At 42.6% G+C, this 27,887-nt stretch overlaps 1 protein-coding gene across 1 annotated transcript; it reads left to right on the forward strand.

The window, feature by feature from the left end:
- Positions 1-194: 194 nt before the first annotated feature.
- elp2 (elongator acetyltransferase complex subunit 2) lies at positions 195-27,701 on the forward strand. The gene is made up of 22 exons (XM_047605909.1): positions 195-358; positions 495-573; positions 1,422-1,492; positions 1,645-1,789; positions 2,531-2,608; positions 2,812-2,876; positions 2,987-3,053; positions 6,080-6,226; positions 6,512-6,607; positions 7,550-7,650; positions 15,239-15,370; positions 16,895-17,044; positions 18,071-18,262; positions 18,476-18,545; positions 18,684-18,779; positions 20,435-20,492; positions 21,468-21,540; positions 22,078-22,270; positions 25,686-25,807; positions 25,957-26,099; positions 26,541-26,654; positions 27,025-27,701. Exons 1-22 carry the CDS (start codon positions 227-229, stop codon positions 27,218-27,220), a joined length of 2,520 nt encoding a protein of 839 aa, XP_047461865.1. The 5' UTR covers positions 195-226; the 3' UTR covers positions 27,221-27,701.
- The last annotated feature ends 186 nt before the right edge of the window (positions 27,702-27,887 follow it).

The following is a 27,887-nucleotide window of genomic DNA, read 5'->3' on the forward strand; positions in this document are numbered from 1 at the left end:
AGCAGTGCAGGTTAGAGTCAACCCTATTGACAACATTTTTGCAAAATAAACATCAAAATATAAAATAAAACGATAATAAAAAATAATAATTACATGCTTCATAACTGCTTTAAACAAATCAAACATACAGTAGACTCTAGAGTCAAACTGCTGCGGAACTGTTGTCACGGCGCTGCTGTTCATTCACGGCCACATTCACAGCAACTCCACAACTTCAGTTTCCAAGATGGCGGCGCCCGTAATTGAAACATGCCATGTAGCTTGTTGTGCAAACAGGACGCCAAAAGTTGTTTCTTGGAGTCGTGGCGGAACTATTGCTTTTGGGACGTGTAACTCGGTGGCTCTGTACGACCCGCAGGTAGTAAAAGCTTTCACTGGTACTGTAAAATTAGCTGTCGCTGTTCTTTCAGCACAGCTAACGTTACTGGAGCACACTGCAGGTTTAAATAAACGTATTTTCTTGTCGGTAAACGCATCATTTGGTTTTATTGTAGGAGAGAAGAGTTGTCGCTCTGCTGAATGGGCACACGGGCAGAGTGAACACAGTCCAGTGGGTCCACAAAGAGGACGGTGGTGAGTGTGGGGAGGAAAGAAACTGATGTTGGACCTGTCAAACATATTCTGGTGACGTGTGGTGAAAATACACTACACTCACGAGACAGTTCATTAAGTGTATTAGTAAAAGCGAATGCATCCTAATAGGGTCATGCACTAGATCTTAGTGTCATGAAGGTTAGAGGTTAGGGTATTCAGCATTTGCAAATGGATGAAAGAACTTGTGAGGCTGTGGTTTGTAGTACTATTGCGTTGTACTGTGTTGTATCGATATCCCCATTTTAGCCAGTAAACTAAATCCCATTTCTTCTGCTGTTTCAGCGTGAACTGAACATTATAACAGGCCTGTCGTATTAGAATGAGTTCACCTTTGTTCCTAATATATTGATAAGTGAGAGTATTTAGATATTTCCTTCCAAGACTATTCAATATTATTTTGTTTACTTAACCAGTGCTGCTGGCAAACATTGATTGATGAATGTGAAGTATGAATGAATGAATGAATTTTATTTCGACCATTTTAAACATGGATAGAAATGTGCAAGAATTTGTATATACAAAAGAAAGAAATAGTGATTATAAGTCAAAAAACAAAGCAAAACAAAAAATATCAGGAGAAACAGAGCCCATCTGTTTGACAAAGTCGTAGTCAGTGGCCTGTGGTCTGTGCAGCTTTGTCAACATCTTTCACAGCAAACATTAAAAGTGAATCTTCAAAATCACAAGGCTCTCCAAAATCTGCAGTTTAGTTTGAAAGCTGTTGCCTAAACATGACATTGTGTGCTGTAATATTTAGATTTGTCTTAAATGTTATTTAGAGGCATGACACACAAACCATGACAACTGTGTTGTTATTGTCGTCCCAGCCCCAGAGTGTCACCTTGTCTCAGGAGGCTCAGACAATCGACTCATCCTCTGGAAAGCTCATGATGGGAAGGTAATCAAAAATTTCTACCTTTTTCATGAATCCCTTATTAAAGAAGGGCTTGCTCCCAGGGCAGTTGTTCTGTTTCCTTTTACAAAGCAAAGCAACATATGCTATGTGCTGATTTATAACTGCATGACTAAAATAAATTGTTTTATTTCCAGTTCATCCAGTCAGCTGAGTGTAAGGGCCACACTGCTCCAGTATGTGCTGTGGATGCCATCTACACAGAGGACTCAAAGGTCCTGGTGGCCTCTTCAGGATCAGACTCCACGGTTAAACTGTGGCTCTGCAGTGACACCAATGAAGGTATGAAACACAAAATATGGGAGATCCACTTATTAATTCATTTAAATGGAATTGTATTTAATACCATTACAATGTGAAAAATGTTCCAAGTCATTTTGAACTTTTGAATTTTGAATCTATCTAATAATATGAGTATATATATTAAATGAATTATTTTGGTATCTTTCTTACATTAGTATTAGTGTGTTTCTGCCCTCTAATGGCTGCTAGAGAGCATGGCAACGTTACAAGCAACATGATAAATTACACCACCTCTTCTTTACTGCAGAACTGTATCATTGTATCCATATAGTATATCCTTTTAAAACAGACTCTGAAAATGACCTCTCAGTAATTAAAAATAAAAGTGAAAGGCCTCATTTGTTTTCTGGATAAATGATTAATGTGGTTTAAGTTGGTACATCACTGGTGTCCCAGGTTACAGTCTGTATTATTAGCTTTCTTTTGCTGAAGGTTTCTGTCCACCTACCATTGCAAAAGAACACTAACCCAGCTTGACACTCATGGAGTTTGTGTTTGTGCGGACCTGCATAACCTTGAGTTACACTCCCAGATAAAAATGCGACCTGAGTTATCTTGGTAGCTGAATGCAGATTTTAGAAATCCACTTTGCTTTCTCACATAAGGTGAGGCAAAGGAAAGCGTCAGATGTTTTACAAGATGAGCCGAAGTGTATTTTCATGTGCAGCTCATGTGATCGTACGAGACTGATTCCATTTATTGTACATGTGTGTTCCTCAGCCGAGTGCCTCCATACTCTGTCTTTTGGAAGTGGTTTCATGATGGATGTCTCTCTGGTGCTGTTACCAGGCACCAGAGGTAAGCCTAAACTGTTCCACGTATTCACACACTGTTCACACATTTTCCCTCTCTTATTATCCATCTCAGTTTATATTTTAATGCATGTAACCAAATAGTCAGAACCAGTCTTGCATAACTTTTCGCTACTATTCGTCATTGCTTTTTGTTGCTTTGCTGCTCTGCTTCATCCTGACTTTCCACATCATTCTTGTTTCTCACAGTTCCCATACTGGCCTGCGGGGGCGATGACTCTCGGGTGCATCTGTATGTGCAGTCCAACGGACAGGTAACTTTAGATCGATACCTGACTCGTTTATGAGTCCTTAGCCAACTCTTCCATTTGAATACTTAAAATTTGAGGCCAGCGTTTGACTTTTTCAAATTCTCATGCAACAGCTCCAGAGAGCCATGTCGCTGCAAGGGCATGAAGACTGGGTTCGTGGAGTGGCCTGGGCATCAACAGGTGAGTGATTAGAGACAGTGTTTGAGGAATAGCACCTGGTTAGAAGGAGTTGTTTCCAGAGTGGTTGCTCATCAGCTGTACACAAAATATATATGGAAGCATGTTTCTGTTCTGTCAAAACCCCCTTTCTGCAAGTAAAATTGTAGTTTTATGTACAGTATGCAGTCCCATATCATACAAAAGCATTATATAATAATATAATCTTAATACATTACATTACTGCTGTTCCTGTTCTTTCATAATATAATATAATATAATATAATCAGTTTCTTAAATGTTCTTATGTAATTGCTGTTGATGGCTAATGTAGCTGGGAGATTTATAGGCAACACAGTATCAGATGTGGTAAGTTAGACATTTATGTGATGGTGTGTTTTTTTCTGAAAAGCTAATTTTAGCAGATCTAAACCATTTCTAGTAATCTGACTCGTGCAGTTTCTGGGCTTTGAAACTAAACTCTGAGAGCTGTGATGAGATTTCAAGTCACCGCCTTCAATCAGTTGGATGAGAGACAGGTGCTGTTTAACTTTCCTCAACCAAAAAAAACTAAGAAGCAAAGAGGCGCACCTCATCTGAACTACGTTCTTTATTTACAGCCTTTTACGCCAAAGTCCAGCTCCAGCATCCCAAGTGTGACTCACAGTATTTTGATCGCACGTGTTAATGCATAAATCCGATCCGGGCTTCACTAATTGCGTAACCTTGTTCAAGGGCACTTCATTACCGCAGCGTTCTGACTGTGTAAAAGCTATCTCCTCTCCTTCACCAGCCCTCTTCACCAGCGTCTCCTTCCTACTCACGGTCTATGACCTACTCCACGCAACCGAGCCACGAGCCAGCAAATAGACGAAGTGAAGTCTGTTTGTGTGGCGTATTCCCACAGGAATGACAAAGCCCTCTCTCGTCCGTGATAGTAGTTAAATAAATCATTCTGTTCTTTTATGGCTTGACAGATGGCAAATTGCAGCTCGAGAGGAGCAGTTTATCATAGCTGTAAATATTGGGGATGAGCGCACGATGCTGTTTTGAGGCGTTGTCTGTCTACGCTTCGTCTGTTTTACGATGCATTTTTATTTCTCCTCCTTTAATGATCAGAATCACAGGTTTGTTAGACTCCGAACAAAAGAGTTTGAAAAAACACGGCAGACATAAATAAAGACATAAATAAATGAAAGTCAAAGTTAGATCTTAATTCGTCGCCTACGGGTAAATCTGAGTCAAGTTTTTTTTTTTTTTTAAGTGTCTGGCAGAGTTTCAGGCAAGTGGCTAAACAAAAAACAAACAAAAAAAATCATCATTGTCATTTTCATCAGTGTCAGCGCGCTGTGATTGACAAACTATAATTGTCCCCTCTCCCGACGCTCCGGAGGCCTTAGGTGGTAGCAGCAGAGGAATTTTAATTACGTCTGTTTATCTTGGCAGAGGTAAGACCGGACCGGTGACCACCGGACTAAAACTGGAACACGTAATGTGATAGATGGGCACTCTCAGGAATAGTGGCATGTGCTTTGTTTACCACCTGTCTGCGTCCGTTTGGCCTGCTGTCTCACCGGCTCCGTCGCAGTCAGTGGCGTTCTTGTCGTGCGCCTTGATTACAGATTAAAACGGATGAAACGCGCGCTGGAATTCCACAGACGCGCTGATCTCGCCTCTTAATTGGCTCAACCTTTATCACCTTAAACATAATCAGCTCCGCTTTAAGCTAAATGCTAAAGTGCAGTGTGTTCGGTTGGCGTAACATGAATGATTTGAAGCCGCTCTGTAACTATTACATATAAGGTTATTACATTAATCAGAGTGAATGATGCTCTCACCTCTATAGACCTCACAGCATGAGTCATCTCATTGTTTTAGATTTAACTTCTAAGTTCTGTTCACTCCAGCTAGTAAACCTAACACACGCTATATTATTGGCAACAAATGACAGACACAGTCTACAGCAGATAAAGATAAATCAGATAAAACAGGCATAACATTATGACCACCTCAAAACAGGATGTTGATAGTTTTTAGTTTGGGTCCTGTGAGTTGAGGAGAGGGGTCTAGATCATCCCACAGATACTTGACTAGTTTCAGATTTAGAGAAGTTGGAGGCCAATTCAACACCTTGGTTTTTTTGAGTTGTTCCTACACCATTTTTGTATGTGCATCGGCGGCATCCTGACTGCTGCCTTCAAGGAAGGTCGCTGCTATGGGGTGGTGGTTTTCAAATTCCCCGTCTCTCTGGGCCAATAGTCCGAAATCAAAAAGACGTTCTATTTCAAAATGCATGTCGCCTAAATTGCATGTCACGGCGTTCTCTGGAGATCACCTCAGTTGGAAAAACACAGGTGTGATTCTACGGTGTGATTTATTGTGCCGGCGTCCCAAGGAGCCATGGTCGCTAATGTTGCTGCGGATGGGTCAAATTCATAGTTTTAAGGGGATAATATGTCAGCGTTGACAGCTGGTTGTCCTGTCCCCGAAGACTTTTTCTAGGAACTTTGTAGGAACTTTTGTAGGAACTAACTTAAACATAGTGACCACTAAATTTCATACTTTATGTCTGATTTCAAAGTATTGTTCATTACTTGTGTTACCAGCTGCACTAAAGCCAGAACTATACTGGATGTCGTTGGCTGATACAAATTTCAGGCAGTACAATAATATTAATATTAATATAATAGCTGATATTTCTTATATATGGTTGGAGCACTCAACTGGACAAACCATGTGATGGAACCATGACCAAACAACCCCATGCATTTTTGTCTTGCATCATTTTTTAGTTATACCGATACCAATATATGTATGATAGGCCAACATTGGCCAACAAAATCAGCTGACTGACCAGTCTTACTCTAATAATCACTTCTTTTCTCAGCATAATCTTTTATAATACACTTCAAACCGATGCACCACCACTGTGTAACTAATACCACAGTCGGTGGCTGCTTTCTGCAGCACGGTGCTTGAAGAACTAATAGAAAATGTCTTTCAGGAGGGAAGGTTTTCAGGTTTTCAGGTTTTCTCTCTGACTCATTCAGGTGCGGAGCTGTTATTAGCCAGCTGTTCACAGGACTCTCTCATCAGAGTGTGGAGGCTTTGTGCCAAGTCTGGCACAGACACCCACACAGAGGACGATCACACCATCATCCGAATGAAAGAGGACATTTTTGAAGTGAAGGAGAGAGGTGAGTGGGCCACCCGGGCTTGATTATAAAAAGGGTGCTAATTAACCGAGTGAAGCGATATGCTTTTTGATGGAGTAATGGCGCATAGAGGTTACAAACTTCTGCGAATTGCGTGTGTATTTATGTTTACCTTTGTTCAGGTCACACACACTTTAGAAGATTTCATGTAATTGGAGACAAGAAGTAGACCATCTATTCATTAAACCGGTTACCCTTTGCATGTAAACACTATAAGCTGGTATCTTTTTAAGTGAGTGTCCGTTTCTCTTTGTGTTTCTGATACAGATGTGTCCTCGGTGTTTGCTGTGTCCCTTGAAACCGTGCTGGCAGGACACGAGAACTGGGTCTACGGAGTTCACTGGCAGCCTCCTTTCTACAGAGGTGATTAAAAAGGCGCAGGGCGTCCGTCACTAATGATGCCCGAGCGTTCCAACGTGTTTTCGGGAAATTACCAGTAGGTCCTCAGAAGATAAACAAATTCAGGCAAAACTCACTCAGTTCTATCACTTGCCTGTTCTCCACAGCTAGTGGAAGTGAAGCGATTGGCTTACGCACAGAGCTTAGAGGCACTGTTTCCCTCTGTTTGTGTTCCAGACTGTGACAGTTTAAAAAAGGCAAAGAAAAAGCACAGGTGTGAAATGTTATTGACTTAATTAGCTGTCTAGGGAAATGCTGGTGGATGTGATAAATCGTCTCTCTAACCTGCCTTTGCCTTAAATGCTCGTTACGTCGCCTCACACTTGACTCTTTTGTGTACCTCACATGTGTAGAGGCTTCAAGTTAGTAAAGCTGTGAAATTATGAGTGCAAAGGGTCTCATACTATTTTTTATTTTTTTTATTTTTTTTCCCCGTCTTGATATTTTTCCCATCTTAAGACGTGAACATTCCCTGTGCAGTTACAGGATCTGAGTGGGAAATCACGTTCCTTCAGCTATTTGACTATCTGAGACTCGTTAACTACGGCAGCTTTCTGTCGTTCCTGTTTGTTTGTTTTTTGGTGCAGCACAGTTGATGCTGGGATATTCGGAGCAAACTTGGTGAGAGTGAAAAGCGTGAGCGTAATTGCTGCTCGAGATGCTGTGCGACACTAAAGGAAAATCAATGACAAACTCAATCCATTTCTCTCATGAACAAGATGCATAAAAATAAAAATGATACATGCGGTAAAGTATACTCGCATACCTTCTCACAGGTTGAAAGTGTCTGCGAGTTATAAGCTGTGATAGTCTGTATCTCAGTTCAACCTCGGGGCTAGTGCTGTGAATGGCTGTATGATCTGTTCCTGTATTTATGTTCCAATGCCTCTTTGTCTCCCCCTGCAGACGGGGAGCTGCAACAGCCTCTCAGTCTGCTCTCCGCCTCCATGGACAAAACCATGATCCTCTGGGCCCCTGAGGAGGGATCTGGAGTCTGGGTAGAGCAGGTCAGTGTTGACTTGAATACAAGATACAGATCCTACACACACACATGCACACACACTCTTACACACATGGAATCCATCAACCAACACAACACAGGCTCGGCGCACACGTCCGCATAGAAACACACGCGCTATTCCCCCCTCTGTTTCTGCCAGCCTTCCTTTCAGTAGCTCATGACATGACGTGGAGCCCCTGCCCTCCCCCAGTATCCCCTCTCCTGCTGTCAGTGCCCCTGCGTCGGTTTCCACTCTCCCTGACATTGAGGTGTCAGGAATAGAAGTGATAGACAGTGATGAAGAGGCGCCGAGCCCAGCGCACCACTGTGAGTTTAGACAAGCCGTTGTTGTCCTCCCCCATCTTCCCTTCCATCACTCACTCACACCGAACCCCCTCTTTTAAGGCTCATTCCCCAACACTTCCGACAGGAGTTGGAGAGGTCGGTTGAAGACGTGCCATAGCCCCCTGCTCCACATTTCTCCGTTTTTTTTTTTTTTAATCCGTGATCTGTCTTTCCCTTTCACTCCCCCACACCCCCGTCGCATAATTTTGTGTCCTCCGCCGCTTGCCTCCCTTCCTCGTTCGCTCCCTCCCTCACATTATCTCTGTCCTTCTTTCATTTCTCTCCCTTCCACCTCATCTCTTTGAGCTCTCAACAGCTGCTGTTGTGCTAGGATGGGGCTAAATTTAACACAAGTGTGGATGGCGAAGAAAAAGCAGTTCTCTGCCCATCTGCCCGATAGTTGTTTTTTTTTTTTAACACACACAAAATACATCTGGCATATTCCCAGGTGGTTCAGGTCTACCTCATATTACCTTTCCCTGCACCTGACAGCCACACGGGAGCTCTTACGTCAGAAACACAAAAATATAAGACGGACAGAGATGGACTCGCACAACCTACACTGGTGTCGCGCGCACACTCGCTCACCTCGTCGTGCCAGGCACCTTGAGTGTGATCACACTCGGTGGTGATGAGAAAGATCCCACACTTGATCAGTGACATTTTTTTGCACCTTTTGATCTCATCGTTTGCATCGGCAGCGACGAGCGGCGAAGGCCACGGGACGGGAGAAACCGTGAAAAATCTCGTCTCTCGCCGCTAACAAAGGGACCGTGATTAGGGCCCGAAGCCAGAGCTGATGTCACATATTCTCCTCAGTGTGATTAGACAGTGGAAATGAAAAGCTGCAGTGGGCGTCAAATGTGGTGTGGCCAATCTCCCTTCCACAGCTCGAGCTCTTTCCTCTTGATGCCAAAACTAAAAAAAAAAAAAGAAGAAGAAGAAGAAAGAAATGCGGCCCCCTACCTGGAATAACCTTTTTGTCGAATGTGAAAGTGCATAGCATATGAGTCTCCCCTTTATTTTTCTCTTTCTCTATTTCTGTTTGAGAGCGAAACCCTTTGAACTGACAGGTTCCCTACCTACAAAGGAAGCTTAACCTCTGAAGCTCTGACACACACACGCGGATACACACGCAAACGCACGTGTTACAACAAAGAAACATCAATGAATTAAACTGTATGTTTTGTCTCTGTCTTTACACATTTGATTTGAAGGCATCCGGCCCCTTTTCAGCGTTTCCTAATAGGCCCCATAACAGCCCGCTCATCAGGACGCTGAAGTTTTTGGCAGAGCAGATTCCGCAGCACTAAATGACCAGCCATGTGTGCCTTAATTAGCTGATTTTTACAAAGAAGTGCTCCGCTTCTTCACACTGATTAGAGTAATTGGTGAGATTTAATGGAGAGCAGGGTGAGTAGTGGGGTGGTCGGGGGGCCCACCGCTGCGTAAAGCACATCTTGCTAACGAGACACACTGGTAATTAACATCGCCGGCTGACCACAGCGGGCCACCGCAACGCCTGGAGGGATTACCAGTTCCTGTGTGTGTGTGTGTGTGTGTGTGTGTGTGTGTGTGTGTTTGTGTTTGTGTTTTAGAGATAACCTATTTTTAGACCTCAGTGATTGCAGTGTCTTCAAGATGCACTTGGTCACGTGACAGATCAAAAGAAGCCACCAACTCCAAAATGTGTGAATATGTAAATCAGGCATGTCAAACTCAGTTTGGCTCTGGGGCCGGATCCAGACTTTCTGTTCTCAGGTGGGCCGGATCAGTAAAAGAATTTCAACTCCAAATATTTAGCTTTGTTTTTCAGTACTATGCTTTATCATTCAGCCTACATTTGTAGCCTACCCTACATATTATAATCACGGATGACAAGGGATCTTTTCTAAGCACAACACATTTATTCAAAAACAATGGGAAAAAAATATTTTTCATGTTTGGCCGTGAATGTGTTCACAACTGGTTTATTTTAACAGTTGAGTGAATGCAGTTTTACACCTGAACCAACTCACCACACTAAACAAACTCAAGTGGGAGCTATAAAAAAAATATTTTCGCCTTAATTGTCATACTGCTTTGAAATAAATAAAAAAAGAAATACAAAATAAAATAAAATAAATAAAATAAAAAAGTTATAGCAGTGCATGGGCAATAGGATTAGACTACATCAGATCAAACTACTAGGCTGGGCCTACTGAAGTTGAGAATATACTGCACAATATTAATTGTCTTTAATATGACATACTTGTCTTTATGATGAGTCTCATAGTGGCGCCGAATATTAAACTCTTTGAACACTGCAACTTGCTGATTACATACCAAGCACACTGGTTTTGCATTCACTTCTGTGAATAAATACTTCTCGTCCATTTCTCCTGGAAAACTCTGCACTCCGTGTCCACTCTTCTTTTTTTTGACAGTGCCATTTTGGGAAGGGTGTGTTGACCGATAACTTGTTTAGTAGTGGTGAATGGTGAAGCAAGATTGCCGGTTTATTTTTACTTGGACACATCACGTTGCGAATGTTTATTTCCTGTGACTAACTCGTGTCAGTGCCGCATGCTTGACGTGAGCGCTTTTACACATTTACTGCCCTCTAGCGGCCGGAGGGAGCATTTGGTTTGTATTTATTTTAAAAAATCAGAACTTTTAATAGAAATTAGCTAGAGACTCGCTTCTTTTTTTGACATACTCAGAAATTTATGCCGGGCCGGATTAAATGACCCAACGGGCCGGGTCCGGCCCGCGGGCCGTATGTTTGACATGCCTGATGTAAATGAATACAACCTTTGGTTGGCGTCAATTGGTTCGGGTGAAGCTTAGTGTGGTGGCATTTTGGCCTGACCCCTCCCAACTCACAGCTAATTCAAATATGTTGGGCCCGGAAATGACCAAAATCTTTTTTTGTAGTAGTTTTTTTAAAAAACAAAACAGACACACACACACAAAAAACATGTTTGTTTCTGCTATAGGGAGGTTCTTGGAGGTTCAAAGACATGTTTGTTAGGTTCACTGGTGATTCTGAAAATTGGTTGAAGGTGTGAGTGGTTGTCTCTCTGTGTTAGTCCTGCGATAGACTGGCAGCGTTAACGCTCTCACCCAATAGAATAGAATAGAAAAACCTTCATTTGTTCCACAGTGGGGAAATTGCAGTTAGCAACAGCATATATAGGGGCAGAAAAATGACAGGAATAAAGAGTGTATTGTGTAAAAGATGAATAGTAAGATAAAAATAATAAGATAATAATAGAATAGAATAAACTATATTCAAGTATTGAAACAAAAAGTATTGAATTGGAACAAAATGTATTGAATTGCAACAATGGCAGCTGTATTGGCTCCTGCCCCTCGACGATCCTTCAGAAGACACGGTTACAGAAAATGAATGAATGAATGAATGTTTCTGCTATAAAGTGGAACCATTTTTATATGGCAGTTTATGGAGATTCATTTTTGGAGACAGCCTCAAGTGGCCATTTGAGGAACTGCAGGCTTTGGCACTTATTCGTTTTTCAAAAAAAAAAAAAAAAGTTTAGCAACTGAATTGTGTGGAGGGAATCTGACATCTGGTCAAGTCAAACAAATATAACATTTGCTGGTAATGTTTCCTAAACATGAGGATTTTCTGATTTCCTTTATTGCGTCATTATTGATGGAGCTACCTTGCTCTCTGGCATTCTTAATTAGTGAAGCTCTCTCTCATCCCACCTTACCCTACTTTGTCAGTGGAGGAAACAAGTGTGCAATTTAGGTATACATTCATACGGATTTTAAATGTGTACATCATCAGCTGGAGGACAGGAGACGTGTCCTCTGTGATGCTGTAGTTCAACTGTATGATCATTGTGGAGGATATAGTTTGTGGTCCTGTTAAACTAGATAGAATTAAACACAAAATGGGTTGTGTTATTTGTAATAATAATGTTATTTACATTATTCAGCCTATTTAGCCACTGACTAAAATGGGATTGTCAAAATAATAGGAACATGTGCCAGTACAACACAATACAATTCAATAATACAACCAACAGCACAAGAAAAATGCCATAACCTTCACAAAGGAAAGATTTAGTTCAGGGTTGTTTCACTTGTGTACCTAATGAACTGGCGAGCAAATATAGTTGAGTTATTGAGGAACCACAAAATGTTCAGTCTAAGCCTGTGTGAACACTTCAACATGTAATACTGTCACCATGAATACTGAAAATAGAATATGTCTTTTCAATTTTGGACCTTTGGTGCAGCAAAACAGAAACTTTTTTTTTTTCAATTATCTCCCATTTTAAGACAGTCATTTTCACAGAGATATAAAAAAATAAAAATATACCAAGCTGTGTTGATAAAAGAACATCTAGGGCTTTCTGAACCAAACACACAGAACACCAATCTTCTCTGACATTAAACATTCTGTCCTCTGTAATATTTCTAAAATGTCGATAAAACCTGAATTTAAATGATATATAAAGTAATTACCCACGTAATTACTGTCTTGGGAACTCCCACAAAACATTCTGCAAAGTTCATACTAAAAAGCTTTTATTATGAAAGTAACCTTTCCCAATAGAGTATGTAATGGCAGTTTAACTTTTTTTTTCCTAAGTTGCTTTGCTAGTCTTTTCCCAAATCACGCCGAGTTAGTCTTTGGGCATGTTACAAATGTTTTCATTTTATACTTTATTAAATGACTGACTAGTTCACTGAGAGAAAGGGATAGATTTATAGGTAATGGAAATAATCCGTCACTTTAATATTCTATGTTGTCCTAAACGGCATCAAGAGGAGCTGAAGGCGTGACCCGCTCTCGCTGGCAGCGAGTTGATGTGAAACCCTGTGCTCCACACTCTGTGGGTTTCCTCATTCGGCCTCGTCACCCTTTCTCTCCTCCCAAGAAAGATAGATGTCTTCCCCTCTTTGCTGTCCTTGTTCTATTCCTCCCCAATACTTCCACTGCCCGGCAATAAGGCGGCGGCACGCATCCGTATTGTTCCCCCCTCTCGTAAACAAGACAGATGACGGCTTTTTGCCTCCGTGAGTTTTCGCGTGATTTACGGCTGGCACTTGTGTGCAGAATTTTAAAATCAATCTGCTTAATGTTGCATCTCGTTCCCTCTCAATCTCGCCCTCTTCTTCTCGGTCGTCCCTCTTTCCTCGCCGCGTCTCGCTCCCCCGCTTGCTGGAGGATGGTGCCGTTCAAAGTAAAGGCGCGCCTTTATCGTTGTCATTAGTTGCGCCGTCGTTCAGCCTGCGTACAGGCATTACTTTGAAGGTCATTGATGACCAGCGCAGGCGGCCCAGGAGGCAGGGTTGATCGAGGGCCTCACTTTGCAGCTGTGTACAGTAGACAGACATAGACGTGTGTTCTTCTGCGTGCGTGTTTGCGTCTGCACTTTTAAGTGATTCATTTTACATGCAGTGTGTGCACGCTGCATTTCCTGCAGTCGACCCGAGGTTACGTGCTGCAGCTGAGCGTTCTCTCAAGGCTGGGCTTAAGAAAAGATAACGGGCTGAGCCGTGCAACTCTTCTGATTTTAATCATTTTAGCATGAATTTAGCACTTCTCATACCATTTAAGACACAAGCTAATTAAAGATGGGAGAGATATAACGTGGCTGGATCTGGATTCAGAACATAGTGCTGCGGAGGGAGCTGTGCAGCACTCTCTGGGGTTGGTTCTGCTGCTATTGGTTTGAATAGATCTCCCCGTTGGGCCCAGTTTAGCTCCAAAGCATCAGGGCCCAATAAAGCTTTTAATTGTTTGAATTCCTCACGGCAGGGAGACTTTCATTTGGACCACGATATGCAGATATTAAGGGCATATGCTCGGTGCCTTACGCTGTCCATCATATTTCTAAGAGATAAAGCTTGTTTGTTTCTTGTATGAGCCAGTTGTAGGTCAAGCAATTGACAGCTCCTGCTTAGAAGAACTCTCTAGCTCCTGGTCCACTCTTTAAATATTTTTTTATGCCTTCTGTTATTTCTGTCTAGTTCTATGATCCTTCATGAAATCCCACTAGTTATAAAAGCAAAAGGATGGGATAGTAATATTGTCTTGTTTCCTCTATTTTAGTGTGTAATTTGCATTCTCTGTGGATGCCGTCGTAAATGAATGCAGATTTTATTTATTTATTTTTATTTTTAGAATTAATTACAAGCTGTTTAGTTCTTATTATTGATGACTATTGCTCACTTGTAATCCTCTGTTTTACCTCCCACATTTGCGCTTTATTTAAATGCACTCACTTTTTTTCGTCCTTATGAAAAAACAAACAATGAAAAAAAAAACAAAGAAACTTAAAGTCAGGACGACCTCGGACGGAGATTTAACAAGTAAATTTTCATTTGTCAGTGTAATTGGGAACAGCACTTAAATGAAAATGGGCTTTCTGTCCCGGTTGATGATTTGACACGGAGCCGTCTGTGGGCACAAAAGCAAGGTGCCCTCAATCGGACAGGTGCTGAGAATGCTAAAGGAGCGATTTTGTTTTCCAGCTTTGTTCAGACGTGGGAAGTGGTGATTGCTGGTGTTTTAAAATTAGATTGGTTTGTCAGTGGAAGCTCCGACTCCACGTGCTACATGAACGCAGGGGTCACGGGCTCCCACCCGAATCCAGTTTATGTAAATCCTTCTCAAGCGTCGCCATCTTTCATGATTATTTCTTTAATGTGATTTGCTGTGCCACAGCGGCTTTCATTGTTTATTAGACAAATTTATTTTGTTAGAAAAAAAAAACAAGAGTTTATTCAACTCTAATAAGTCTTATTTTGCATAATTTTTCATCTGACTTGTCAGGCTAATTTGCAGTTTTTTTCTCCTGTTTTCCCTTATGGAGTCTGTTAGTTAATAAATCTTGAGGGGAGACACAAAACAAATATGACAGCCTTAACTTTTTCCTCTTTCCCCCTTTTTTTTCTATAAATCTCAGCCTGCACTTTTATGAATTGTTTGACAGGACAAATAAACCGCTGCTTGTAATCCTATAGGATGAGGATCATAGAAAAAGCTGCATTTACATAAGTAACCTACTTTCATCAGTTGCCTTTACTCCATGTGAGTCACCTGATTCATGTTGTTACAGGTTTCTTTCATCTTTGTCTGCATCAAGTCTGACCCAGAAACCAAATGTTCTTCGCCCACCTGATGTCACAGAAATTATGTGACATCGTAAATTTGTTGAAAAGGCGGATGAGTTCTTATCAGTAATGACCGCCCCCACAACGTGTTTATTTTTTTTCTTTCACACCAGGTGCGCGTAGGGGAGGTTGGTGGCAACACTCTGGGTTTCTACGGCTGCCAGATGAGTCCGGATGGCTCCATGATTGTGGCTCATGCCTTTCATGGTGCGCTGCATCTCTGGTGCAAGGACCAAGATCAGGAGGTGAGAATCACTTTAAACTTTACTAGTAGAATACGGTAGTTTGACTGAAGAAATGCATGAGTTTCCTAGCTCTATATGTGTGTAGCTGTCCATCTGTCCACCTCATTGTTGTGAACCACAGACTGTATAAAGATGGGCGATGGACATGCTCCTCAAAAGTGAAGCCAATGCAAGTAGAGCTCCCCCTGGTGTTTGGCTGCAGTATAGAGGGTATGCATTCATGTCACTGCTGCCCAGGGCCACTCCCCCCTGAGTGGCAAAGACATGGTGAAATGTATCAGTAAATACAGCGAGACTGGGAAAAATGTGGATCATTAGATCAAATTAAGGAAAATTGGACTTGACAATGATCCATACGAACTAGTGTGGATTTGAAAAAGTGGATTAGCCTCAGTTCTCAGTTGAAGTTAGTTATAGGTCATTTCAGTTATGATGAATGTATCTAAATAAAAGATGCTAATGCTAAGAGCTTTACTGAGAAGTAACGTTAGTTCTACAATACTGTAGTGTCCAACCGGACTTTAAAAAACGGATGACGAGGAATGACGCTATGGAAACAGGATGTGACATCATGATGACTACAAGTTGCTGTGCCAACTGCTCTGTGTAGAAGTCCTATAGGATTGAAAGAGTTGGTAAAATATAAATCATTAAGTACAGTGTATAATCCAACATTCTTTTGTAAATGGTGGAGGTAGCGTAAAGCGCAGTATTAATTAAAGTCACCGTACTGTGCACAGATATGGTGGTGAGAACACAATATATGAAGGACATCTTCATAGAATTTCTGAAAATTTGGCACAAATGTTCACAAACTGATTACATTTTGGTATTTTTGAGCCCACTGCGACGTCCAATTTCCATTTTTGCCTTGAGTCAACATGTCATAAACTAATTAGGGGAAAATTTCACCCCAATGGCTAATACAATAACAGCAATTAGCTAATGACATTTTATGTCCAAAAGGCCAAATGTCAACTTCACTGTATCATCATAATACAGTAATAAACTCCTACAAGTTCCTGACTGCATACAGTGTGTAATGCGGGTCTGGACACGAAATTAAACTGCAACTTGATTGGTGTGAATTCTCACTCACAAAGTAGCAGAGTGACAGTTGTTTTTGAAATAGCCTTTAGTGGCCATGCCTTTTCACAGTGCTGTCCTATGAGAATGTGATTAGTGTAATTAGTCACACCAAGTCTCCTGTCTGCCACTCAGTTTGACTGGCTTAGCGCAGGCCTTTGAGGGTGTCTAGATAAAAAGAGCAGCGGTCTGAAACGGTCCCAATGAATGCTTAAACATCACTGGGATTCAGTTACGGTTGGAAGGTAAATTTAAACTTCAGCACAAACCTTAAGGCGCTAATGTTTCACAGGAGATCACATTAGCATCAACCACTGAATGAAGCTGTAAATCGTAGGCAATAGAGTACACCATTAGGCATCAGCTGTGGTGGTGGTGGTCGTCATTAAGACAAATTGGGATGGTTGTATCATGAATATTACTATTCTCTCTGTACAGGGACAGTGGAGACCTGGAATCGTGATCTCAGGTCACTTCAATGCAGTTCAAGACCTGAGCTGGGATCCTGAGGGTGAGTTCCTCCTCAGTGTGGGATCAGACCAGACCACCAGACTGTTCACTCCGTGGAGGAAGCAAGGCAGCGCACAGGTAAAACAGACACACAACTGCCCCTCATTTACTCGATTTCATTTGACTAAATTTAGTGAGAGTATGACATATCTACCTAATTTCTGCTGTTAGTTTCTGGTTACATGCTGTCTGTGTTGACACATGGATATATCCAACACGGACTCGGACAAAACGTCTGTGTTAAAATGGGAGCACATATTAAAGACTAAATGAGATTTGTGTATCCATAACTTGGGATCAAGAAAAGTGTTTCCTTATTCACCTTTCATTATGTAAAAGAGGGTATTTTACACACATCAACATGTTGACATTGACTTTTGAGGAATGTTTTGCCTTTTAAATTTCTTGCCGCTCTATTTCTTCTTGGCTGTGGTTACTTAGTATGCTGCTCTTCTTTCAGCACTGGAAAGTTGTATTAACCTTTGTGGGATATAGTCACTTGCTAATATATATTTTCTGCTTGCTGCGCTCTGATAAAATATGTTTAGGCTCTGTCTCTGATTGAATTTTAGGAGGCTGTGACTTGATAATAAAGAGTTCACCAGAAGTAATCATATATATTTGTGAGGGAATGATGCCCGGCTTCTGGGATTGATTCAACACCTTCGGGATGCGGGATACTAACATTAGATGAAAAGGGCTCACTTCTGACTCCAGTTTATCTACGTAAAAGTGTTAGAAGAAGAGTCGGAACAGCTTAGCATTCAGCTGGTGTTGAGTCATAATCAGGAGTCCTACTTAAATTACGTTATTAAAGATGCCAGCTCGGACTATTGCCACGGTGCCACCTCGTGCCAGTGCCAAACAAAATGCGCTCATTGTAGTTTGAGCCCTCCATTGTCCCCTGAGAGAACACTTTGCATCTTAAACCTGGAAGTGTTTCACTTGAACAGGAGAATCAATGTTGTCTTTGGCTTGCTTTCAAATGCCTTTATTGAGGGCCAAGAAAACAAAGTCCCCAAACGTTAGAGATCGCTTGAAAAGGCTGGCAGTTTTCTCCTGGCAACCATTTCCGATCTCTTTTTGTGTCTTTCACCGCTGCAGGCGACCTGGCACGAAATCTCACGGCCGCAGATCCACGGATATGACATGCAGTGCCTGGCCATAGTTGGAAGGTTTCAGTTCGTGTCTGGAGCCGATGAGAAGGTCCTGAGAGTGTTTCAGGCGCCTCGCAACTTTGTGGAGAACTTTGCTAACATCTCTGGGAGCTCGAAGGAAAAGCTGCTGGCGTCCAACGTGAGTGGACAGCGAAGTTGTTACCTAAAAAAAATATGAATTATCCCAGAGGTAGAGATGATCATCTTGAAAGATGCTTTCAACACATCTGAGGATCCGTTTCCAAAACGGTTTCATCTTTAAGAACTACTAACTGGACTGTCCAGTCCCCACACACACATGGTTTTTGATTTGTGAATATCTCTTTCCATTCATCGGTCTGATGCTCGCCAGGACTGTGCCAACCTTCCAGAGGGAGCCAGCACACCTGCCTTGGGTCTGTCCAACAAGGCTGTATTTCAAGGTAAATTCCCGGCTCTTTGTTTGGAGCCGAGGTTTGTCTCATCGGTTTTTATTTCACTAAAATCAGTCTCACTCCAAACAGTAGCTTTAAACTGTTGTGACTTTTCTTCTTCTTTTTTTTTTTTACTTTATTTTACAGGTGACCTTGCCCCAAAAAACAATGAAGAAAAGGAACAGTTCAGCAGTGTATCCGACCAGTACCAGGAGTCTTACTTCCACCCGCTCCACCTGACCGGTACTGCAAAGCCACGCAAACATCGCTGCATATTTATTACCTGAAACACATCATTTGACAAATCATTTCAAGCCAAAGGGCATCCCCCCCGTCTCCCTCCGCGGTCACATAGTCTGATTCATATTCCTCGGTGTGATCCACTGAGCAGCCTCAGCACACATTTAAGAGTTCCTGTCTGCCTGTCGCTGGTTGTTCTTATAAGAGACAATGATATGCAGCCAGGCGGACAGTTACTTATTGCTTCACGTCTGGAGTCCACAGCGTCTGAGGGCAGCCGGAGGCTGACGGTATTACAGCTGGAGAAGTGTGGTCGGTGGTGGAGGAAGAACAGTTGACAGGGAGCAATGATGCGAGCAGGAGCAAGAAATCTTCCAACGAGACAGGAAAATTGCAGGTTCTCATTGCAAATTGACTCCAAAGCAAAAAATACTTAAAAAAAAAGTGATAAAAAAAAATAAAAAAATCTGACTTTTAAAGAGAAGTTGCATTTATGGAAAGTTTAGAAAGGATGCAGGGGAAAAGGAAAAGAAGAACAAGGGGAGAAAGGGAAACTAATTGTAGGAAATGAGCAGATGGGAAATGAAAGAGAGTCAAATGAAGAGAAAGTAGCGCAACGTTATTAAAACCCCTGGGCTAGAGGGTGTCAAGGGCTGTCATCAGCATGATTGAAGCCACTCCTTAATCTGCAATGCTAATTAGAAGGCAGGCTTATGTGATTGCAAAGTTTAAGTATCAACGACCTCGGGCAATGTAGGGAGCAACCAAGTGTGGAGACTGTTGTTAACAATGCATTTTCACTTGTTTGATTGGCTTCCCCAGGCTGGGAGAGAAATGAATAATGAGGCTAAATGGAAAGCAGATGACCAATAACAGAAACACAAGGAGTGTAGCTTTCAATTACATGCAACACGAAGACGGCGCGCGCATCCTGCAGCGTGAGGGAGAGGTTTGGCACTCGGCTAGACTTGATCCCCCTCAAAGCCAACAGCCGTTAAGAATCGCAGATAAAGCTGCAGTTGTTTCAAAATAGCTTCTTTTAGGGGGGGAAGGCAGTGATTTCTGGGGCTGAGGATTTCATGCAATTGAAATACAAAAGAAAACCGTATGTGAATGTGAGGGAACATCGTCTGGAGGCGATCATCGTGTACTCAGTCTAGCATGTCGCTGTTAGTTCAGTCTTTGTCTCAGGGTTTCTTTTTACAGGTCTTTCTTTTCCTTTAACTTGTATGCTATCCATACATTGATCAGCCACAACATTAAAACCACTGACGGCAGACATTAACAGCATTGACCATCATGACAATACAGTGTTTAGCTGGGAAAGTTTACACCACATAACATTGACACGCGTTGGTGGCAGCATCCATCCCCAGCAGGATGCAGCCTAAGACCAAGGCACACACACAAAAACGGTTTAGGAACAACTCCAAAAACACCTGGCCTGACCTGACCTGGCCTCCAAATTCCCAGCACAGGGATTTAAATAAGGAAGATTATAATACTCACTTGGGTTTAATCCCCATTTAGTAAATTGGAGAGTGACTGTATTCCGAGTTTTAAAACGGTTCCGTTATCGGGACTTTTGAAATTACAGTTATTATTACAGTTATGGATTTTCAAGTCTGTCATTAACACTTTATTATGTTCGTGTACAGAGCCGCCACCCGAGGATCATCTTCTCCAGAACACACTTTGGCCTGAGGTTCAGAAACTGTGAGTCTCGTTTCTCTGAAGTTTCCGTCCAGTGTTAAGTCATTACTATGTTTATTGCACCTTGCATGTGTGAGCATGCTTGAATTCTGATTTCTATTTCATATATTTCCTTTCTTGTAAGGACACATATATGATATAACATTTCCCAATGGACCTCTATTTGTTTGGTTTTGCCAAAAGAGTTTCTTGTGTCTGAAAATGCCTTTCCAGAGCTCTTTGTTGTTGCCTCCCTCTTATTCATCAGCCAATCAGGATGCAGCTTCCGGCCGTCCCATGAGGCTCCTCTTCTGCAGGCTGAATATATTGCCTCCATTTGTAGCCAATGCTAAATCCATTTACCAGTCAATCCGCCATAAACATGACGTATGGCATGGCCATTTGTTTGAGATTCGGACATTGTGTGTGTTGAAAAGCAGTTTTCCGCCTCCATTTGGCTCATCCCTTGAATCATTTAGTGCATAATAGAAGCATTAAAATGAGTAAGTGGCCAAATTATTTTCGTGGCATAAATAATCGCCGTGGCCAAAAAAGCTGCAGCGTTTGAAAGCTTCCTGGTAGGGGAGCGATTTCTTTCCGCTGAGTTGGAGCCTACGGTTTCACCATGTTGACATTTTAAAACAACCAGGTGATGGCGAGCTAAAAGGAATTAGGCTGTGAGTGATTAGCCGGAGCATCATCTTTGTTAATCTCTGTCAGCGGGAGAACGACTCGTCATCACAGATCGGTATTTTAATTTCACACGTCTAATTATTTACCTGTCAGCGAGTGGTGATGGCTCGGGCCCCGGGAGCTTGTCGGAGCTTTTGGAATAACAGAATAGTTAATTTACTGTCAGACTGGGAGCACTTTCTCTGCTCTTGTTCACCCCTTCCTCCCTTCATCTGTCTGTCTTTAACATCCTTTCCGTCCTTCCATATATCCAGCGCAGCGTGGTGACGATTAACCTTTGTGCGACCGTCCTTCTCCTGTCTCCAGGTACGGCCACGGCTTCGAGATGTTCTGTCTCGCGTCTGACAGCCTCAGGACGGTGGTGGCGTCCGCGTGCAAGGTCAGAGCGATGACACCCGGGACAGAAACCATGTCACAGTCACGACTACATGACCCACCTGTGCAACGGACATTAGAGCAGAGGGGATCAGGACATACATGGCTATTTTCACACCATAACATACACCAAGCAGTGTGCTGTCAGTTTGGTATCAGTGGTAGCTACCTTGTCCTGACCTTGTTGCACAGACAAGCACACAGCTGGTAGCCTTCACAGCTGTGTGTAGTTTCTAGCTTACGCAGCCACAAGCCAGGACTCTTCAGAGTCCACCTCACATTCCTTTTTATTTCCTGTTGTGGCCATTCTCCCTAGGGGGTCGTAGAGGTACTGCAGGGGAGGCAAAATCTTTGGTTGATTAGACATTTATATATATATTTTTAAATTTTCCCCCACAAATTTAAATTTCTTTAAATACACATTAACACAAATAAGCTTGTAATCCTCAAAGGAAAAAAAAGCTTTATGGTGCCATTTGAAGGTGCTGAGTTGTGTAATTTCATTTCATTTAATTAGATTTTGTTTACGCCGTCTTTCCAGGCATCCAAAGCCGAGCATGCAGCAGTGCTGCTGTGGAGCACAGCCACGTGGCGTCAGCTCCAGATGCTCCCTTGCCACACCCTCACAGTTACCCAGATGGCCTTCTCACCCGACTCGCAGCTCCTACTGGCCGTTTCCCGAGATCGCACCTGGTCTTTATGGAGACGGAACCCCGTCACGCCGGAAAGCCCAGGTGAGAAACGACGACTGTCCACCTCTTAAATATTCATCATTGTTGAATTTTCAGGATTTGCTTTCCAATGTGTCATGAAATAATAGGTCTTCTCCAATTTAGTTTAATTAAAAATCTGTCCGAGTGTCATCTTCAAGACAAAAAGAAAATGCTGGAGCTTTGCTGGCAGACGACCTGAATTCAGATTAATTGAAAATAAGGTAAACACGCTGAGGAAGATTTGTTCCAAATTGATTTCCAAGTCAAGCAGGCCCTATTGGAAGGACTCGCCTTATTAATACTGTGACGAGCCAAACAAGTGATGTATTGAATGAAACTCAGCCAAACAGCAGCCAGTGCAGGAAATATAATTAAATTTTAAATTTAAATAAAAAGATGTTTTCTCTGCACGTTTTTGTAAACTGACCACATATTAAATTAAACTAACGGTCCTCCTTCAACAAAGTTATTCTAGCAGGATAGTCGGTGCAGCTATGATATGAAACAAACCCTGATAGTGGCCTTACGCGAGCCTCTGGTTGGATTTTAGGCGAATGACAGCACCGCAGCCATTAATATTTTTGTGACTTATTGGAAATATCGGTTTTATAGTATGCTGCATCTCTCTTTGTCAGTCAATGTGTCTGTTTGGCTTGACCTTTACCCCCCTTTCAGACTTAACTCAGTGCTGGTGACATTAACGGATAGAAAAAGCGATTTGTTTCTCTAAGGTCAACACTGTCAGTGTCCACACGGGCTGAAAAATGGAGGCGTAAGAAATCATCTCTGGACCAAAATCCTGATTAATCCTGTGAATGCACGCAGGCCACCTTCTCATGGTTTCATCCTATTAATTTGATTTGAACATTCGATCATTTGTCATGTCACTGTGTTTCCTTCAGCTCATTGTTTTCGCTTGCATCAGCATGAGTGTGATACCAAACTTCCCTTGATGCCAAACTTTCCATTTTTCATTGTCTGCATCAGCAGATCTGTATATTTTCATTCCTAATATGTGTTAAATATGATTGTGATTTAATATTAATTGATGACTTGACGCAAAAAAAATGTTTCCTTCGATAAACTAAAATCAGATTAAGAGCAGACGTTCTAGTAGTGTGATTTTACTGCAGCAAGACAATTTCCCCAAACACTCAGTCATGAGTCATGAAGACCTATTTCCAGTGTTGAGAAGAAGGAAGAGTCCTGTCACTGATTGCTTGGCCCCCAAAGAGGCCACATCTATACTTTCTTTACATCTCTAAAATGCCTGAAAAAGCTTTTAAATGCAAAAGTGAACACACCAACAATATTAGTATATTTCTGTTAATGGCTTTTTATATGAGTTTAATTTTTAAAAGCGTTCCTATCTTTACTTTTAATACTTAAAAGGTTTGCACAGCAAATATTTTCTTCCCACAAAAACATCCCTGAGTATAAAGTAAGATCCAGCTCTGAGCATGTTAAACCTAAGCCCTATTCACAGTGGACTAGTTTTAACTGAGGACCTCTGTTAATTAGTAAAAATATTTCAGGCGAACAAAACCATGGAGGATGACGAGACGGATGACATGCATGACAACATGTTTTGATATATCGTATTTTATTAAGTCAACCAGTAATGTGTAGGTAAATACCGCTACGTCGTTCATAATTATTATTAATCCAGTTTCTCAAAGTAACTAAAGCTGACAGAAAGAGGTATAAAATCGGCCTCACCTTGTGAGAGGCACATCTGTCAATTACTTTTCCTTCTCAGCCAAGTACATTTAGCTTACAGACAGTATTAGTCTTACACCTTGGCTTTAGCATCAACACATATTCCTACCAAAAGCTTAACAACAGCTCCAACCTAAACCGTGGACAGTGGTTGATTGACAACCTGCACTATTAGTTTGCCGGAGAGAGAAAAAACGTCAGCTAGCAAACTCCTACTGAACAACAACAACAACAGCAACAGCTGATGACTGTAATGTGTTTGTTTGATAAAGTGAATAGCTTTTCGTTTGGTAATCGAGTACAAGCATTTTCCAGTTCCAGCTACATGCACCCTGCTAGTGGGGGGGTGGCAATGTATGGGCTGCACAGATCCGCAGTTCTTACTGGATTAGTGCTTCTAATGGCCAGTGCCATGTATTGCAGGGCTGCTGTAGATCCTGGAGAGTTTCTTTATATGACAGAACCTCAGCGCCCTGGTTTAGACATATAACTCAATCCTGCATTCAAGCTTAGCAGAACACACCGTTTAAGCTCAAAGGATTAGCTCCTGCCTGCACCTGGTAAAGCGTCTCCTGTTTCTCCCGCCGCCCGTGGACGGTCTTAATGAGCACTGACAGAGGCTAACCTGTCCTGCGCTCCCCTGTTCGCATGTACGGTGAGATACGCCGAGTCAGATTGGTGTGTTTGTTTGTGAGAGAGGAGCAGAGAGCTTTACAAGAAGGGGGCGGCAGTGAGGGGGAGGGGGGGGCTCCCGTCTATTCTGGTTGGCTGCTGAATCACTCAAGGTGATTGTGAAGAAGACACACTCTCACCGGCTAGACTAGGGAAGGTTAAATGAAGTCAGAGCTGATCAAACAGACCCACACCCTCCATCCTCACATTTCCTGCCTCCTACCTGTTTCGTCTCGGCGTGTCCTCCTCCCTTCCTTTTGCACCTCTCCCTCTCCCTCGTGGGTCAAGCGCACAGACATCTTCATTAAAGAGCCACTGTTGCCTTTCTGTTTAATCTTTGTAGCCTTTTACATATGCAGCTCTTTTATCCCTTTGCAAGTTAAACCGAGCACGTATCCTCTGTGCTCTCTTTAATTTGTCTGTCTTTGGCTCTCCAGCTCTGATTGAACTGAGCAACCCACGGCGGCTCGCGGATGCACACGTAAAAAGAATACCCGTACGTGTGTGTGCACCAAACTATACAGCCTCAAATATACGAGTGCATTCTGCAGAGGGAGAGGACGCAGCACGGTGGTTAACTCTGACTCTTCTGGTTTTACAGCTGTCTATACATGACGGCACTGTTATGTGTGTGTGTGTGTCTGAGTGCCAGTGGAGAGCAGGTCTAGTGCAGACAGGCGGCTGCCAGCAGCATACAAACAAGCTCTCTGGGGAAAACCAATCTGAGCTCTGAAATGACTAAGGCTGTGGAAATAAACAGCAGCAGGTCATAAACCAAAAGTGACTGAAATGGCTGGCTGAAATGAGGTTCTCTGTCTTGTTGGGTTGTTTATTTGTCGCTCGGGAGAGGCTTTGTTGCTACAGAGCGGCGAGGCGGGGGTCTAGACATGCTGATGTCATGCTGTAGTAGTCATAACACAAACTTTTGCTACCGGCTCGTCCTCTGTTGAAAAGGAGATGTGTCGTATGAATGGAATGTGACCAAATATGTGTCATCTCGGGGGGGTGATAATGGCTGTGTCTGTTTTGGTTCTTTTATACGCAGAGCCCCAGTTCTCACTGTACGCACACACGGGAAAGGACACGGCCATACACAGCCGGATCATCTGGTCCTGTGACTGGAGCCCCGACAGCAGATACTTTGTTACGTCCAGCCGGGACAAGAAGGTGGTTCTCAAATATTGAAAGAAAACTAAAAGAATTCTATTACTTTTTTTTTATCTAATAAAGTAACGATTGTGGTTGTACCTTGAGTAGAAAGCATTTTGTGGGTGCACACTCAAACTGTGTGTGTGTGTATATGTGTGTCTGTTCAGGTGATAATATGGGGACCGTGCGTATTAGGGGGTTTTGGAGACCCTGAGCCTGCTCCTGAGATTAAACCATGTTCTTCCATCTTGGATGTGGGGGATTCTGCTACTGCTGTAGCTTTCTGTCCCGTACTCTGCTCTGATAACAGGTATACACAGCGACACAGACATTCAATCTTTTTTTTAATATATATTTCGTGTTACATAACTTCAGATACAGCTATGACCTTATTGACTGCTGGTTAAATTCTTTTGAAATTCTAGTTGCTGCAGCCTGATCATCAGTCATCTCTGATTGGTTCATTTGTATAGAAGCTAACTAGTTTGCTAGTTAGCTTGGAGATTGATTGTTGATTTTACATAAATAATCAATAACCTGATTATTGACACATTTTGACATAATAATGTTGCGTCAAGCATGCAAGTCAAACTGCTGTCAGAGGTTCAGGAGAAACATTTAGAATTGAATGTGTTAAATATTAGTTCAAAACAACTAATTAGTAAAATTTTGTAGGTTAGAGCAGGGACTGAAGGTCTGTTCTACCGCGATAGATCCTGTATATGTGTGTGTCCTCTCTCACCTTCCCCAGCTACCTGCTTGCCGTTGGCCTGGAGTGCGGCAGGATCATGGTGTACAGGTGGAGGCCTGTCCAGAAGCCCGCCGAGGGAGACGACTGGAGCAGCTGTGGAGAAACGGACACGTCGTATCCTTACAGAGAATTTATCAGATGCAACTTTAACTGACAGTTTAGCGTAGTAGCGTGGCCGTTGAGAGAAAGAGGGCGAGGAGCTTTCTGTTATGTGTTCTGGAGAAAAAGACAGTAGTTGGCAGAGACGAACGGCTGCTTCCTTCAAGTGGGGCAGAAGTTAGGGCAGAAGGCATCGACCGCTTTTTTTGGGTCTTTCCGTTTATGAGTCATCTTCAGCTGTGCTCAGACGAGCTTCAGCGTTTGGATTCAGTGCGGTCCAACAATCTGGTGCTAGAAGTAAATGTACATGGAGAGATGGTTCAGTGCTATGCGCCGGGGATTTGCGCCGTATTACGTCGTTTCCCTTAATCACGTCCTTTCGCAGACAAAGCCACGCTTTGGCAGTCAAGAGGCTCCGCTGGAGGCCGAGGGCCGGCCGAGCAGGTCGAAGGAACGGCGAGGAGGACGGACAGACTGACGGACAGAGTGAAATCGAGGAGGAGAGCTCCTGGGTCCAGCTCGCCAGCGCCAGCGCCGACCACTCTGTCAAAATCTTCAACGTCAACAAACTGGCTCTTTAGCACCACCAACACTGACACTATTATGTCTCTCACATGCACAGAGACACTGGGACTGAGGGCCACAGGCCTGACTGGGGCACTGAGGCCACAGCTGCTCGCTGGCAAGCCATTCAGTCCCTGTGACAGCCAGTTAAGTCATGGGTCAGTCACAGGACAAACCCACAACACACATGCCCCGCAGTCTGTCTGCACACTGCTGAACGGATTTGATGGGTGGAAGCAAGATGGTAAGAACACCATGACCTTAGGGCGGTATTTTGCTTAGACACTTCAAAGTGTTTTAGATTCAGAGGAGAAGACTGTGCTGGATATCTACACAGACTGCATGTTCATACAGGTTATCTAAGGAGACATTTATATGGTGACTTAAAACAACAGATCAGTGTTCATGGCCATTGGTTTATCCTTGGTTGGAGAGGATGTCATTAATCACACAGCTTGTATGATATATTGTTGCTTTATTAAATGTTTTGTATATCCACCGTTTGATTGCTTGATGGCCTTTAAATGAAAAATAAGAAAAACACAAGACAGTGTAGCATCATGAAAGCGTGAAAATTGAATTAGCACAGGTATGTCCTCTAGTTTGTCGGTTGACTGCAACACACAAGAGACCTAATATGCATCATTGAATTTCCAACACATTTACTTCGGATGTGGCATCTTC

This window comes from Mugil cephalus, chromosome 14 (assembly GCF_022458985.1).
Source record: "Mugil cephalus isolate CIBA_MC_2020 chromosome 14, CIBA_Mcephalus_1.1, whole genome shotgun sequence".
Lineage (NCBI taxonomy): Eukaryota > Metazoa > Chordata > Actinopteri > Mugiliformes > Mugilidae > Mugil > Mugil cephalus.